Raw genomic sequence first — 17,299 nt, forward strand, 5'->3', positions numbered from 1 at the left:
CATGGGTTGGGGTAAAACAAAATTCACATATTTTTACCCTCCCAATACTACATTCTCATCCCTCATTCTGCTTTATTTGAATAAAAATCGCAAAATTAGGATATTTTTACATTTCTGGGATTATCATATTTTTTTGTGCCATCATCCATAATTGCCACAATTAGTCTTTAACTTTTATTTATTATTTTAATCCATATTTTAGTGTTATTTTTATGCTTTTTGGTGATTTTTTTGTTATTAATTCCATTTTCTCGTACATATATGGGCCAATTTTAGCCTGAAAACTGTTTTTGAACATTTTGCGACAAAATTCCGCCAAATTTACCAATATTACACAGTAAAATTGTCATCGCAACGGTTCTGAATGAGATTCAGAGCTGTGGAGCCGAAGTCAGGAATTCATCGTTTTCTGTTGCCATCGGGGTCAATATTTTATCTTCCTGAGTCTTCTTTGTCGCTGTCAAATTATTTTTAATCCGTTGTGACTTTTTGGAATGGCTCAGAGATGAATTTTGGGACCTGTTTTGCTGTTTAAGTCTGTATGTCCAAATTTTCATTATTGCACAAGGCGACCAAAGTCGTATAAAGTTTCAAAATGGGATTCAGGTTTATTGGGGTCACTGGTCCCAAGGTCGAAGAAGTATTTTCAAATTACCTGGAGTAGACGGAGTCTAAATTTACAATTCCGAAATCGAACACTATCCGAGTCAGCATTTCAGTCATTTAAAAGTCTGATTCGAGATTTTATCGATCCTGGTCGGGCGGATTCAGTTTTCTGAAGTGCCGAACGAATCACGTTTGGTTAGCAACTTCCGAAACATTTCGTTATACCCTGGTACATACAATTCTCCTTGAATAAGTTTTTTTTTCGGCTCTACAGTTCTGATTAAATTCACGCAACCAACAGATTATTCTTGTTGCACGGCTACTTGAAAATTTTCTATCAGGTGTTAAATGCAGACAGACATTCGTTGCTAATGTACGGGAGGTCGCTAGAAAAGCAGAAAATTTCAGGCCAAATGAGATCATGAATGAAATGCGTGATTACTCAATTTATTTTCGATACGTTTTTATTTCTTTCATGTTCTAATCTAGACAGTAGTGGAATTAAAATTTTTTGTCAGCCGGTTCCATCACGAAAGTCATATTTTTCATCCGGTTCTGTTACAAAAAGTCATATTTTTTCAGCAAATAAACTGATTAATGCTAACCGGTTCCATGAGACGGTTCTATAGAACCAGTGCGAACCGGCTGAATCTCTCCACTGGTTCTAGGTTGTTTTAGGTTGATACCTTGTAGGTTCTATTTGACATTTTGAGCATCTATGATTGTAATATAACATATACCTTCAAAAAACTTTCTAAAAGTTATTTTTCGTGAATATAAATAGCGGTTTGCAAATACTCTGTTTTTTTAGCGCCCACCCTGTATTTTGTTTCAAATTGAAATTCATATTCTTTATAAGAATACAAGTTTTCAGGAAATAAATATTCTTAAACTTATGATCCACGCATTGATGTTTGTTTAGAGCAGGGGTGGGCAACATACGGCACCCGGGCCGGGTCCGGCACGCGGGCGACAAGATTTTGACCAGCCCGCTGACTCTATCCAACCACCCTCAGTAATGTGGTCCGACGCATCATTCATGAGAGTTGCCGATCGTTCTACTCTCACCGCACTGTCAGTGCGAGCTGGTGAAATAAACGGTTCCCGTACATTTGAACCCACGACATTTGCACCTGCATACTATTGCACCTATAGAAATTTTTTTTGTTTTGCGGATATTTGAACCCATACTAACCTAACCCATGGGTTTTAGCACCCGCATATAGATTGAACCCGCGGATATACACATGGGTTCAAATGTACGGTCACCGAAATAAACAATTGCCTTAGTGAACAAACAATTGCGTTAGCACACTTGTTAAACAAACAATATAAGGTCAGAGCAGAGAGCGTTGTGAACATTCCCGACTAGCCACTACTTATCAATTATATTTTGGAATCTAAATATAAAAAGATTTTAGAAATTAGATTTTATATTAAGTTTCATTAACCATGGAATATCCCAAGAAACGTAAAGTTGACAGAGAGTGTCGAGCATTTAATTAACAAAGATTGGATACCGAAGTAATTTTTGTAATAATCCGGCCCGCCGAAGGTTTTATTTTTTCACTTCTTGCCCACCCCTGGTTTAGAGGGAAGTCCTTTACCAGAATAGGTTTGTCAACAACCCAGTCTTAAATGACGAAGCTCGATTATAAATTCGTAAGTCAGTGGCCGGGGCGTAAGGGGCGCTCCAGACGTGTATATACCAATATGTTATATTATTTAAAGAATCGATACCCGGGGAAATGGTAAAATTACCAAACTAAGGAAAAGAGAATGTGCTAATACTAATGACTAAACCTCACTCACAACATGACGTAAAATAATCTTATGAATCAATAAAATACCAGGGTGTGTACCATGGTTCTCCTGGTACACATATTACAGGAGTACCGTGTAAGGTGGGCATTTTTAATTTGTGAAGTGATGTCTCATTTGTTCAAAATGTCACAGAACCGGGGCCAATGGCGTCGAGAAGCGTGCCACGGCTGGTCAGCAATGACCACACCGTTTAAGAATGAAGGGGGTGCCGACGACGTTTTGTAAGTAGGTACTTTCGTACAGAATCAGCGCAGGCTACTTTTGACGTCAGATTTACACGGTTCATTATTCGACTACTGCGATTAAAAACAAGGGTTATCGTAGCCTATAACGAAGAATATGTTTTCATGCAAATATTATGGCAGCGGACATTAATAAATAGCCTTTTGTCAGAACTTGTCGGCGACTGAATATAATGTAGTGGAAGTAGATTGATCATTCAGGAGCGAATGTTTGAATTTTAAAAACTTCTTCGTAAAGAAGAAAGGTTTTTGTTATTCATGTGTCTACAATAGACTAAATACGGAGCGGTCAACTGACGAGAAAATGTTTTAGGTTATATCTCGCCTCCGACTTGTTTTTAAAGGACCAAATTCCTTCTATCATGCCACCACCCACAGTTTTATTTCTCTGAATTACATTCTCATTACACTTCACTACTATAGCTCAATCATGCAAAATTATATTTTCGCAAAAGCGCTGGCGACACCAGTCTTTCAAACGCAATCAAATGTCTCAACCCGGATTTTTTGGTTATAATATATTATATATATATATAGTATAGGATTCACATATTTATCCCGGGGGAGAAAGAAGCCTATAAGACGACTTCATCATATGTCAAACCACGGCTTCTCGTCCGGTTACCAGTCCATGTTGGGCATGGTAACCAGTTATTTGTTTTCAGATTCATGGACTTCGTAAAACGAAAATGTTGTTTAAAGATGATTTGCAGTTCGCGTCTAATTGTACCAGGATCTCAATTTAAAGTTGTTGTTTTTTCAAATAAAATAGATCTGAATGAATGTGGTTTGATTGCTCGTTTTGTTTGTTCTATTTGAAACGTTTCGCGACCGCAGCGAAGTAAATTGCACTGCTATCGAGGACTCGCGTTCTTTTGCGTCTTTTGCGGCTGTTCGAAATTTACGCAGAGGGTGCCATGTCAATGTAGCTCACGATGTGACATATATATTTAAACACTTTTTTGAAGTGGCGTGAAGCTAATCAAATATATTTGTTAGAATTTTAATCTTCCCTGCCTTGTTTTGGACATTTACATTTCTTTATTGTTCAGATATTGCGATTTCATTCTCGTATTTTCAACGTGTTTTTCGAATAAAACATACTTTCGTCTTACTATATATATATATATATATATATATATATATATATATATATATATATATATATGTTATTTGTGGCTTATTGTTTGCTAATATATTTGAAATGGACGCGAAACTAGACAAATTCTAAAAAGGGGGCGTGGCTTAATAAGTTTGGGAACCACTGTTCTAAAGTAAAGGAACCAGTTGCTAGTGAGATCGATACAAAAGAATCCCACAACTGGTTGCAGTCATTCATAGAAATTTACAAATTGCAAAAATGTCACCTCTGGTGACAAACTCATGGCGATATTTATAGATGTGATAAATTGTTCTAACGGGTGTTAATTAGAACTCTGGATGGATATAAATTCGTGTAGTCTGAGAGGAAAGATTTAGTATACTAGTTTAAAGGCTTCCGGGGAAATGCGATTTTAGATTTTTAGGCAAACAATTTCAAGGTAATAAACCATACAGAAGACAGCACAGCTGTAGATAGTCAAATATAGGCGCTCCCGAAGTATGTGCACCAAGATGGCGCACAACCTGAACCCTAACCTGGTACAATACTATGTTCAGGTTGTGCGCCATCTTGGTGCACATACTTCTGGAGGTCCCAATTATGAGGTAGAAAGTTAAGGTTACCTTGTCTTGTACTAAGTAAGACACTAGCGAGCATTACACTCCCCGGCTATTTTTTTACGGGTGTTTCCAAATTTAGAGGGTTAGATAGAGGGTAGATATTTTGCTATCAGCGATAAAATTATTTGTAAACTTATAAAAATGTGTTACGTAATTGACTGAACATCTTCACTGATATATATATATATATGCCAATTTCTGGGTATTCAAATACTGTACAATTATATATATTCAAGTTAGAACTGGAAGTCGTGTCGCACAAAAAAAAATAGGTGAGTGTTTAAAATGGCATAGCCTACCTAGAACTTTATAAATTGCAAAATGTCACGTCGTGTGACTAGCTCATGGCGATGTAATAGATGTAATAATTTGGTTCTAACGGGTGTTAATTTGAATTGTAGGTCGATACAAATTCACGTAGGCTGAAAGTAAGGGTTTATTACGATATAGGGAGATTTATTTTTTGCCAACCAGAAAAGAGGAGCATTGTAACAATAAAAGAATACCCAACAACACACGCAAAGTTTTACGGTATAGAATGGGAGAGAGATAAGACCATACGGTCATCTGAATCAGGTTGAAGGCTCGCGGCGGGAAACGACCGCCAAGTTATGAACTAGGCCTATACATAATAAAATATCATGGAATATATACAATTACGAGATTATATTTTTGGAAAGCATAGTTACTTGCACTAAGACGCAAGCGCCGATTATATATATTTTTACTAATTAATTTGAAACTTTAATTTTAATACCTGTGGCCATAAATGTAAATACCATGGATGTAAAATTCAGGTAAGTGACAAGAGTAAGAATTTAGAGATAGAATGTTAGTGGACATGCAGATCGCACCTAATTTTTTACGCAATAGACAAATAGAGAATAGCATGTATTGTGTTCTCTCATTTATTATCCTCTCTCTTCTGTTGAAGCCGCGCGCTCCTAGTATTTACGTGTGTTTGTGGATTTTGTTTTAATTATCAGCAGATTTCACAGCTTTTTAAATTCAGGCTAATTTTACGTACCTGCTATGGTATATTGTCATCTATCGTGTTAATACAATTTTATGAGACGAATTGTTCATCATTTGAGCAAGAAAGTACCGCCAGTTCGTCCTAAAGGAGATCCTGCATCTCCATTTCCTCTTCCAGCAAAGGAGTTTGGTGATTTAAGCTTACAAGTCGAGAATCCTTTCTTGGGAGTTCCAAGTCCTGTTTCTCCTGCTGTAAGCCCGACACTTCGAAAGAGAGTAATCACCCATCCAAGCAGGTACGCATATTTTATTGATTCTGTGTGACGGATAGCTTTCTCATACCAACCGTAAATCACGCTTAAATCCTAAGATCCTATCGGGCGTCTACCGGGTATGTCAGGTCGCATCGACGTGCTTTTTCAATATTTATGGATTTTTCATGCTAGTATTAATTACTGTAAGGCTTAATCCAGCGGTTCCCAAAGGGAGCAATTTCCGAAGTACGCCCAAAAAATCAACAGAATTGTATTAGTCGTAACTAGTATATGTTTGAATATTTTACACATTGTATTTATTACAAATCTTTTATTGTTACTTATTTAAAATGCTGTGTATATGAATTCATTTTTTTTTATTCATTTTATCTTTCTTTGTTGTTTACTTCCTGTTACGAAGTGTCTGGCTTTACTGTTACACAACAATATAGGTAGACATTACGTGATTCAATTTTGCGAGCTGCAGTTTCCTTATCTTCCGAGTCAAGTTTAGCCAACGCGAGTGATTTTTAAGTGTTTCAAAATCAGGTAGAGGTGGATGAGAAGAGTTGTCCTTTTGCAATAATTCCTCAGGCCCACATTGTTCATAAACTTTAAGAGGCATATTGAGAGAGAGAGAGAGAGATTTATTAATTTGTCAACCAAAAAAAATTGCAGTCATCAATACAGTAAAAAAGTAGCAACAATAAAATTGTTTTGGTATGGACAGGAGGGAGCGATACGACCATGCGGTCATCGAGGTCAACTCCCACCTATTTCGCTTGTATGAATAAGATTCAAATTTTAAGATGACTTAATGAAAAAGTTAGACCAGTCATATTTTTACAAACTTCAGGAACAAAAAATAATATAAATGTAAACAGATTATACCTAATAATGAATTGGGACTCAAAATAAACACGATATAACCTGAACGGGTAAGAATAATAAGGTGAAAAATGAAGTCAACATGAGATATAGTTGGAAACTTAGTTGCACTAATAATATCAGTCGGCTTTAAACTATAATAAATAATTCTTTATGTAAACATTTTAAATATATGTATAAAGAAAAAAAAATGTATACAGCGGATCAAGCGCTTCAAACAACATGGCGAAAATTTGCAACCAAGCTAAGAAGTTATTGAAACTTAGTAATATAACTAACTTCTTCATCATTGGAATTAAAATAAAAAAATACTTTTCACAAAATTTATATTCAATCAAAAAGAAAAGGACACGGGGGATCAGTGTAGGGGGCATTTTGGACTTCAATTCTTAGCCTTATTAGCATTGTCAAATGTTTGAAGATTCCACCAGAATATCAAAAACAGGATAGGATTTACATATTTATCCTGGGGGAGGGGAAAGCCGATAAGATGGCTCAACCATATGGCGAACCACTGCAGAATACTTGAATTTTTATTCCTGGAATTTTAATAAATAACAATCGTGTAATCAGGGAGGTTGTATGCTTGATACATTTCAAAGTTTTTGACTACGGTAATTGAAAAAGGGTAGAGCTCAATAAAGGCACTCAAAAGATCTCATTTATATAAATACAATATTCAAAAGAAATAATATAACAGTAATCAAACATATAGGATAATTCTTATATCATTTGGATAATTATGAAAGTGATGGACAACTAAGACAAGTACAGTATGATTAACGAATTAAACGGGTTAATAGTTGATGGTTGAATAGAACAACATTGCACGCTATAAAGAAATATCAGGTTAGGAAAAACATGTCATTTAAGATTGCACACTGCAAGTTTAATTATATTTTGAATATTGCATAAACAGGTTGCATGAGTTCAATAAATTTTTTAGGTGAGGCCTTCTGATAGGCCATATTAACCCATGCATACTATAAGTATCAAGGAATTGTCACTGTATAATTTCAGTACCCATGTGACGTAAGAAAGCGTGCATAATATTTTAGCAGTAGCATAGAGAGCACAGTAAATATAAATATAAATTGGTACAACATGAATAAATCACAAAAAATGAGATGATCAATAAAAACAGATTAGTGGTGTCATAATGTACAATACAGAATGAGTATGGGAGGAAAATTTGCAAAGATTGTAACAAAAAGAATGCATTCAATGGAACTCATCAATGTAAATAACAGAACATATATCAGAAATTTCCTAGTACAGTATGAGTTGTATTTGTTTCCAAATATTGGCATAGAGGGTAATGAATTAACCATGGTGCTATACAACTTATGACCCACAAAAAATTAAGGGCATCCACAATTTATGGTGTCCACAGAAATATAGAACATATATGATAAATCCCCTAGTACAGTATGAGTTATATTTGTTTCCAAATATTGACATAGAGGGTAATAAATTAATCTTGGTGCTAGACAACATATGAGTTCTGACCCACTAAAAATCAAGGGCAGCATCAATTTATGGTATCCACAGGAACATATTATTATTAAATAGGTTAATAACAGTTGATGAAACAGCAAAGCAAAAATGCACACTATAATAGAACAGTTCAGGCAAATTGTGTTATTTAGGGCTACACACTATGACAAACAAACAGCAATTGATTCATAAAATAGAATTGAGGGTTAGGTCTAATTGGCCATAAAACCAAATGCGGACTGTTGGTAACAAATGAACGATCACATAACGAGTTTCATTCGAGGGCAGAAATTTTTTTCTGTAAGTGCGCCGTGGGTTTTTTCCCGGATAATTCGACGCCGCGCGAACAAAAAAGGTTGGAACCGCTGACCCAATCACTTGTGTCACTGCTCGATTAATAGGTTCGGCACCATGTAATGCCATTTTTACTCCTTTTTGTATTGTGTACGTACAAATTGTATTTTCTGTATATTGGAACAATGAGAATACTGCATATTCTCAATAATTGAAATAACATTTTCTGATCGTCACTTTTTGCATCTTTCTGATTGGCCGATGTCACGAAGTAAACTAGGAAGTCGATGCTCGGGGAAAGGTCCATTTTGCTCGCTATCGAGGTTTATCAATCGAAATAATCGGGATTGCTGCTCTGAGACTAGTTGAATCGACGCTCGGTCTTTTTTTTGTTGAAGGCGCGAGTTTACGGTGATTTAACTTCTGAACGAGCTAGTACCCGTAGCCTACCTGTAGCAGATATTTGGTGAACGAGATATTTATTTTGAAATCTTTGTTGTGAACATGGCTAGGCGTAGGTGGACACCTGACGAAGCGAGAAATCTTATTCTGGAAGGAATAATAGGGGAACCTGATTCTGATGATGCTTTTAACTACGAAGGTACGGTGCCGGTATGACTTGTCAATTTCTGGTTTTTTGACATTATAAATAAACCGCATTTTTGTTGCCTTTTTATCCGGTTTCTTTTATATTGTATTGATTATTTAAATAGGGTAGGCTACAGTACCGGTAGTGATACAATACATATGCGGAACTCTTGAGAAGTCTTATATTTTTTTTTTGGGTTTTAATTTTTATCATTAGGCCTATAGGTAACCCTACTGTTATAATGTTAAATCATATCGTACCGGTATGCTATCCCCGATATTTCATAACTTTTCCACTAAAATTTCAACCATTCATAGCCATGCCTGATGGAGTGTTACAAAAGGGACCTCGATTTTATGCCTCGATGCTCATTTTCATTAACAATAAAATCGCTCAAAACAGAAGGTATTCTGATTTGGGAAAAAAATCCATGTAATATTAAAGAAAACTCACTTGCAACATTCAGTAAGCGAATAAAAATTCATCTAGACTACTTGATGGCTATGGATAGATGGAAAAAAGACTTTATGGTTTATTTTTTTAGGGATTCAAGTTATACTATTATTGTATTGCTGCTATGTCCATGCTCTATAATTTTTGCCCAATTCTTGATTAACTTGAATAATAATTTCCCCCTTATAATAACAAATTTTGCCACTAGTGCACTATTAGAAAAACCGCCCTCTAACATTCAAAATATAAAAATAATTTCCCCCCATGTAAACAATTGCTTAACGTATTTGTTTTTAGTGTTCACCTCATTTATTGTTCATCCAATAATAACAGTGATACTTCTGGTGTCACTGCTCAATAACAAGTTTTGGTTCCCCGCGACTTCCCTGCCCCAGTAAAACTGTGTACTGTATTATTTCCTCGTAGTTTGTGCTTGTGTTATTTATTTATTTTTTTACCGTTCGGAAAAAAAATATATACTTGGTGGATTGATTGATACCTTTACGGTACTGGTACCGTACCTGATACACTGGGGGGAAGACAAAATAAAATATATAGTATATTTTGTATTGAACTTGTTTCATTTTATCAATTCTATTGGCTGTTTTGCTGACTAAGGAAATCAAAAACTTGTACTTTCATTCAGACCTGTCGTCAAGCGACATAGACAGCAGTGAGGATGATGAATCAACAAGACCAAAGCGATCTATTACAAAAAAGCAACTTTCTGGTATCGAAATAAAACATGGAACTTTGGTAAAGTTTAAAAAACGAAGTGTTGTAATAACTACTGATGCATTGAATCTATTTGAAAGACTACACATTGGTAAATCAGGACCCAAGGATATCCCTGACAATTGCACCACATATTTTGATTATTTCAAATTATTCTTCTCTGAAGATCTTATGGACATCATTGTGAATGCAATTAATCAATATGTCCAAAAAAACTTACGTACTGAAAAAATGGAAAAATTTTCACACATAAAAAATTGGAAAGATACCAATGTTGCAGAGATGTATTCTCTCATTGGACTAGTTATAAACATGAGTTCGGTAATCCAGCCAACTATGGAAGACTTTGGGTCAACGGAACGGAATCGTAGGATTGAAATTTTCTCAATAGTTATGCCATTGGAGCGCTTCCAAATACTATACTATTCAATGCTTCGTGTTTGTGAAGTGAACAAGCATAACCCTTCAGAGGATGAGACGACGGTTCTAATTGTACAGCATCTTGTGCAATCTTTTCAGAAGTATTTTTCACCCTTTGAAGCTATTTTGGAAAAACATTTAGCGCTTGGTGCGAAAAAAAGATTACCTTTCAGGCGGATTTTTCCAATGGATAGAGAGCCAACAGAATCAAGTGTCATTGTAAAGGCCCATTCCGATTCCGCAACAGGTTACTTGTTAAATATAGCAATGATTCGCGATCAAGAAGACAATTCCATTCGCAGACTTTCGAAAACAACAAAACCACTATTTTACTGGCTTTTGCAGTCTTCAGTCATAAATTCATATCTATTATGCAAGTTGCATAACCCGACACTAAGAAACAAGCTATCTTTGTTAAAATTCAAGGATGAGCTGGTATCGGCTGCAGCACCCATCCCACCCGAGCAGGATGATGGTCCAAGCAAACATACCAGACTGGCAACCTCTAGACGAGGAAAGCTTCGTCGTTTTTGACTGCTGGTTTTCTGCTCTTGTTTTATTTTAGATGTGTCGTACACTTCAATCAATCATTTATTTCATTTCATACACTTCGCCAAGGATCGTTTTTCTATTATCATTCACGGATTCACTCATTATTCTCTTGCTGCACACGTTTCTGTTTTTTAATTGTTTCTGCGTTTTGAATTAGTTTGATTGGGATATATTATAGAGAGGGTAGCTGAAGGCTTTAACATATGTGTCTTATGCCACCCCATAAGCCGACTAGCCAGTAAGCAAATATTTTTTCCAGTTGAGCTTTTATTTGAAATATTTCTTTTACCTAGTTTGTTCTCTGCCCTTATTTTTTCTAGATGTGTTTCGCACTACTGCCATTTACACTTTGCCAAGAGTGTGTTGTGTTTTCTATTGCCATTCAAGGTATTTCTTTCTCTTGCTCCATCTTTTCGTTTTTCAATAGATTTTGCGTTTTAAATACATTTGATTGGGATAGATATATAGAACGGTCGGCCAGTCAATGTGCTGGCGGCCCAAGGGAGTCACGTCTAGAGACTAGCTCAATGAAATCTTGTGTAGCCTATGTCACTTGGCCTAAACGCAGTTGATTATTTGTTTCTGTTAGATTCCGTTTATTATATGTGCGATAGATTAATGTTGTTAGATTCCGTTTATGATATGTGCGATAGATTAATGCTCTTGGTAAACGGGAGTTATGGGCCTGTACCTTGGAGATCATGTGAAACGCGCCGACGGGCAATATCGACTCCATAGTTAGGAATCTTGTTTTAATGAAAATGGCGGATGTTGTTATTCCCTGGCAGAACCGACGTAATTTATAAGTGATCGGTATTTTTTTCACGTTTTTATGTCACAGGCTCGCATGCCCTCTCAATAGCTCTTAACGTGGACTATATAAAGTCATTTGTTATTCCTCCTAAAGTTATTCTAGCCCAATATTAGATCCCAAGCAAAAATGCATCATGAACCAGATTATCACTCTTTGTGACGTCGACAGACGAAAGGTAATCTTTACGTCAAGTCTTCAACAAAGGCACGTTGTTTATGCTTGGCCAGGCATAGCGTTCAAGTATGTAGAATGTTTGTTGCCCTAGTCTGGCGGATCGAAGAAGTTCTGCGAAGACCGCATTGACAGAGTCATGCTTTGAAGATACCTCCCAATGCTCTTATTTTAAAAAGTATCGCAACGTACTGAAACACACTATTGATAATGCTAAACAAATCTATTATCAAAACCGTATTGCTTTCTATAAAGGAAACCCGAAATCAACATGGCGAATTGTTAATGAAATTGCATCCACAAAAAATAAATCTAGGCAAAATATTGATGTAATTCATCTGGAAAATGGCATTACTATAAATGATAATCATTTGATCGCGCAAGAATTTAATAAGTATTTTTCTACTGTTGGTTCCGCTCTTTCTGAAAAGTTCGGTAATGACATGGATGGCTTCAAAATTTACCTTGGCAAACGAGTAAACCAATCCATATTCTTGAGTCCAGCAACGATGAACGAACTAACTATAGAATTAGCTACCCTGCGGGTCGGGAAGGCAATTGGGGCAGACGGCATTCCCAGTCGCTTTCTCAGATATGTTGCAGATATATTATCACCATGTCTGACAGAGTTCTTTAACAGCTCGCTTCGATTAGGCATTTTCCCATCTTCATTGAAAATCGCCAGAGTCATTCCGATCTTTAAATCTGGTAATACAAAACATGTATCAAATTATAGACCCATATCTATTCTATCTGCTATTAACAAGGTATTCGAACGCTTAATTAATAGGAGGCTAATGGATTTTTTCACAAAACATAGTGTACTTAATAAATCACAGTTTGGTTTTCAAGCCAAACATTCCACTTCGCATGCAATTCTAGACACTATATCCCATATATACGATAAATTAGAGAAAAAAGAATATATTAGTGCAACTTTCTTAGATCTTAAGAAAGCTTTTGACACTGTTAATCACCAAATCTTAGTCTATAAGCTGTGGCATTATGGAATTAGAGGAGTAGCGAGCCAACTCCTGGCAAATTACCTGACAAATAGAACACAATTTGTTCAAATGGGTTCATACTGTTCCCCCACCTTACATGTGACTCATGGAGTCCCACAAGGATCATGCTTGGCCCCGACATTATTCCTTATTTTCATCAACGATCTTGCACACAGCTCCTCATTATTTACAAAATTATTTGCTGATGATTCCAATCTTCTAGATAGCGACAAGTCTCCGGATGTGCTTCAGTCCAGAGTGAACACTGAAATAAGAAAAGTAGCAAATTGGATGAAACAAAACAAATTAACATTAAATGTAAATAAATCAAAAACTATGTTGTTTGCTCCAAGTAAATCCAAATCACAGACATCTGTGAAAATTGAGATTGAAGGAACTATTCTTGACAACGTTAGCTCATTCAAATATCTTGGCATCCACATTGATAACAAACTGCAATGGGACATTCAAATAACCAACACTGCTGTTAAATTAGCCAAGGCGGTAGGAATGCTTTATCGGCTTAGGCGTTATACTTCTTTGTCTACGTTACGCATGATATACTTCGCTCTGTTTCAATCTCATTTGCAATATGGTATTATAGCTTGGGGATCAGCTAATAAAACTTTGTTACACCGGATTGAAGTATTACAGAACAGGGCTATCCGTGCTTTGACCCATGCTGGACCAATGTCAAGATTAGATCCTCTTTACCATAAGAATCAAATAATCAAAATGTCAGACATTTATAAAATCGAGATACTGAAACTCATGCACCAACACCTAAACAATAAACTGCCTATGGCTTTTAAATACTATTTTGTCAAACAGATGAGTGTTCACTCTCATTCAACTCGTTCCGCTGCCAATAGTTCATACCATGTGCCTCGCTTTTCTACCAATCGTTCACAAAGCTCTATTAAATTCATCGGTGTGAAACTCTGGAATACGCTCCAAGACACACTTCGCTCTAAGACTTATAATTCATTCAAAAAAGCACTAAAATTTCTTTACTTAGATTCTTATATCTGTCAGTAGGCTGGCAGAGTTGAAATGTATCTCAGACTGTTTGAAACTCACTTTTTTCAAATTATGGGTGTTACCTTCATCTTGTCATTATTCTCATGATATGCTATCACTATCCTTGTATTATTATTATTTTATTTGCTCTTCAATACTGTGGTATACTCCAATAGTATGTGCTGCTCACAGAGCATGACTTTCTCTCACAAAGCACTTGTGTTTCTTACCTTTATTTGCTCAAGATTCTATAATAAGCTAGGTATCCTTTCACCTTATTGATTTCCATTACTGCTATTTTATTATTTAATAGCATGTGCTCCTTATGAAAGTCACTTCACAAAATAACTGTATTATGAACTCTTATAACAAAGACAAAATTCAAAAACTTTAGTTACCTCTAATAGTCATTGCTTCTTTAATATGCTTTCATCCATTGTAGTTCACTTATGTCGTTTAATATTTTCCAATATATATGTGCTCTTTGCAATCCAAAATAAATTGAATATGTCTTTTTCTTAATCATAATTCATTGGTTATATTAGTAGTTCCACTGCTGCTGCTGCAGGGAATTCCCCAAGTAGTCAACAACATTATGCTGCGTCACGCACGTCAGCAATTTCTTTGTTGTTGGCGTGCTCGGTGGAGCATGGCGTTGAGTTGTTTAAATTCGTCAATGCTTTTTTCTATTTAATCGAATCTTCTGTTCTCACGTACATTTTAGTTCCCAAATTGTTTCATTTATTTTTGCTGATTTATTTCTGTATTGTTTGACTTAATCTGCTTCTATAATGGTGTCGCTGACATGATGACTTTTGATAGTCTTTTCGCGATCCCTCGTCTATTGCAGTCCAAATATTGTACCTCTTTCTTTCAATGTATTTATTTAATTTTTACCATTTGTTTAAATGTACAATGTTTTTGCACGACGAAAAATAAATATCTGAATCTATCTGAAATTCGGTAATTGCTTAGATCTTCTGTATAAAGCCTCAAACACTGATGAAGGCAGTCACTAAAATTTGAGGAAAACACCCCGCCGCGTTTTGAAATAACAAATTAGTAATTATCAAATATGGGTTAGCAATATTTTGAATTTTCATCGCGATCTGCATTCTCACCCTAAGAGAATAATAGCTAAATTTTCTATCATGAGCGGGGATTTGTCCAAAATATCCATTAATTTTAGAAGTTAGCGACATACCTAGCACGGTGACCGTACATTTGAACTCATGTTTATATCCTCGGGTTCAATCTATATGCGGGTGCTAAACCCCATGGGTTAGGGTTAGTATGGGTTCAAATATCCGTAAAACAAAAAAAAAATTCCATAGGTGCAATTGTCGTGGGTTCAAATGTGATGGAACCAGCTAGCACACCGCTTGTTCACGCGTTATAAGAATTTTTGATGTCATAGATCGGCGTCTAAAGACTTCCCGACATCATACCAATAAGAAGCGTCCTTCGAAAATTATTATAGAAATTTGCTTCACTTTATGTACTTCAATTTTACCGTAGTTTGGCCAAACTTTTAACTATTCTTGTTCCGCGCGTTTAGTAAAACGAAAAACCCTATTGTGCCGGAGTTCGAAAATTGTGTGCAGTTGTCCTATTGGAAAGATTCACATATGGTTTTGTTGCCGAAGTCTGGTTCTTATTTCAGCGTGATAGAATTGTCATCTTCAGCATATCCAAGTTAGTGAAAGATGATTTATTTCAAATTCTACTATTTCAAAACTACTTTTCCATAAAATTTTGACAATCTTCTCATTACCCTGCGCTAAGGGATTGCTGACTCCTCGCAATGTGCGTCACTCTGCCACGTAAGTCCGTATTTTGATTAAACTATTTTATTGATATTAATTTTGAAGTGCGTTATATGAACAACTTGCCAAATTTTCAAGTTCAGGGATCTGAAACAATCATCTGGCAATAATCCCATACCCGATATTGGCTGGTAGCCGGACAACAGGTCATAGTTCGCAATGTGATGAGCCATTTTATCGTTGTTCTACCCCGGGATAAATGTGTGAATTCTATCTGAATAGATCAAAATTATTGCTGTGTTGAACGTTTTTCAATTTTTCGTTCTCAAAACCTTTACTAATTCTTAATATTTGCGGGAATTCACTTGCCGAGCTTACGTTCAAAGGCATATTAAAAGCATCCATTCCGGGTTTTTCCCGTTCAGGCTTGCCAACTAGGTCCGTTTGATAATTTGATTCGGATTATGATAATGCCTTTTCGTCGATTTTTCCTCTCGGGGATTGATAATCCTTCCCGAATTGCCCACCACTCAACATGTTGTTTATATTTCACGCTCCAATGATTTGTTCCCAAACAACGGAGGTCATATCATTTTGCTACAGTTGCCAGACCGCGTAATGTTATAAATCCTGAAATCAGACATATCTTCGTATATTAGATTTTAAATTGAGTTATTGTACGTTCAGCTCGAAATAATGAGTTGAATGATATTGTATTATTGCTATTGTAAGGTATATAGGCATGTAACAATATTGTACATGTACGGTACCGGTAGTTGGAGCAAACTCTGCAATTTGCAGATTGGTGCATTTCTATCCTGCCATCTGTCATCTCCACGACGAAATTTGAAATGATGATATTCGATTATTTTCGTGAAATTTTACTTCGTAATTGCTTGTGAATATCCATCTAAAGTCAAGACTTACTGCGGAATTTTTGTATAAGTTATAAGTTGATTTCGACTCCATAATCAGCTGTAGACGATAAAATAATAGATAAAAACAACAACAACAAAAAAATGAGTATAGAATCGGGAGAGCAAACAACATTAGTTCCACCTCAAAAATAAGGAATTTATACCTGTTATAAATGACCCCAAATCCTGCAATCATCATACCAGACGATAAAATAATTCAAGTACCGGTAATTGATAAAAACTGAATAAAAAATCAGGACAGCAAACAACACCTCGGGTAAGATTTGGAGAGAACAGAATTTGGGTCTGGTATAGTTTAGTACGACATCCACTTCTAGTTGGCCTGGATCAACAATTTTTGCATATGTCAATCCTAACCCCCACCTGACTACGTCACCAAAAATTACGCCATTCCGACATCACAGTGGCGTAATAAGGCTCACCGAAGTATGCGGATGGTCGTCCAAAACGCGCAGACGATAACCCCAAATCGAGCAAGCGATTTTTCTTGTTTTCTCGTCGCAACGATAGGAGAGATATCGCCGGCTTTAGAAAG

The 17,299-nt window shown here is 36.0% G+C and overlaps 2 protein-coding genes across 3 annotated transcripts in view; one reads left to right on the forward strand and one right to left on the reverse strand.

Annotated features, from left to right (window-relative positions):
- Nucleotides 1-5,376: 5,376 nt before the first annotated feature.
- Nucleotides 5,377-17,299, forward strand: part of LOC120345464 (glycerol-3-phosphate dehydrogenase [NAD(+)], cytoplasmic-like) — a 31,565-nt gene continuing 19,642 nt past the window's right edge. Inside the window, exon 1 of the mRNA XM_039414921.2 lies at nt 5,377-5,665. Within this exon, the coding sequence (XP_039270855.2) occupies nt 5,463-5,665 (203 nt within the window). The 5' untranslated portion in view covers nt 5,377-5,462. The remainder of the gene's footprint in view (nt 5,666-17,299) is intronic.
- Nucleotides 12,245-15,012, reverse strand: LOC144425657 (uncharacterized). Of its 2 annotated transcripts, XM_078115109.1 has the most exons (3): nt 14,459-15,012; nt 13,083-13,305; nt 12,245-12,741 (listed from the first exon to the last, which is right to left on the reverse strand). In XM_078115109.1, the coding sequence occupies exons 2-3, from the start codon at nt 13,180-13,182 to the stop codon at nt 12,497-12,499; spliced, it is 345 nt and encodes a 114-aa protein (XP_077971235.1). In that variant the 5' UTR covers nt 13,183-13,305; nt 14,459-15,012; the 3' UTR covers nt 12,245-12,496. The 2 variants fall into 2 exon arrangements, with proteins under 2 accessions (XP_077971235.1, XP_077971236.1); XM_078115110.1 differs by lacking the exon at nt 14,459-15,012 and having other exon boundaries at nt 13,083-13,840.

Source organism: Styela clava, chromosome 8 (assembly GCF_964204865.1).
Source record: "Styela clava chromosome 8, kaStyClav1.hap1.2, whole genome shotgun sequence".
Classification (NCBI taxonomy): domain Eukaryota; kingdom Metazoa; phylum Chordata; class Ascidiacea; order Stolidobranchia; family Styelidae; genus Styela; species Styela clava.

Excerpts from the sequence above, each read along its gene's own strand:
- LOC144425657 (XM_078115109.1), bottom strand. The coding sequence starts at position 13,182 with ATGTCGGGGCCAAGCATGATCCTTGTGGGACTCCATGAGTCACATGTA. Across the intron at positions 12,742-13,082 it reads AATTGTGTTCTATTTGTCAG|ATTTAAAGATCGGAATGACT; the intron begins GTAATTTGCCAG and ends TTGTATTACCAG.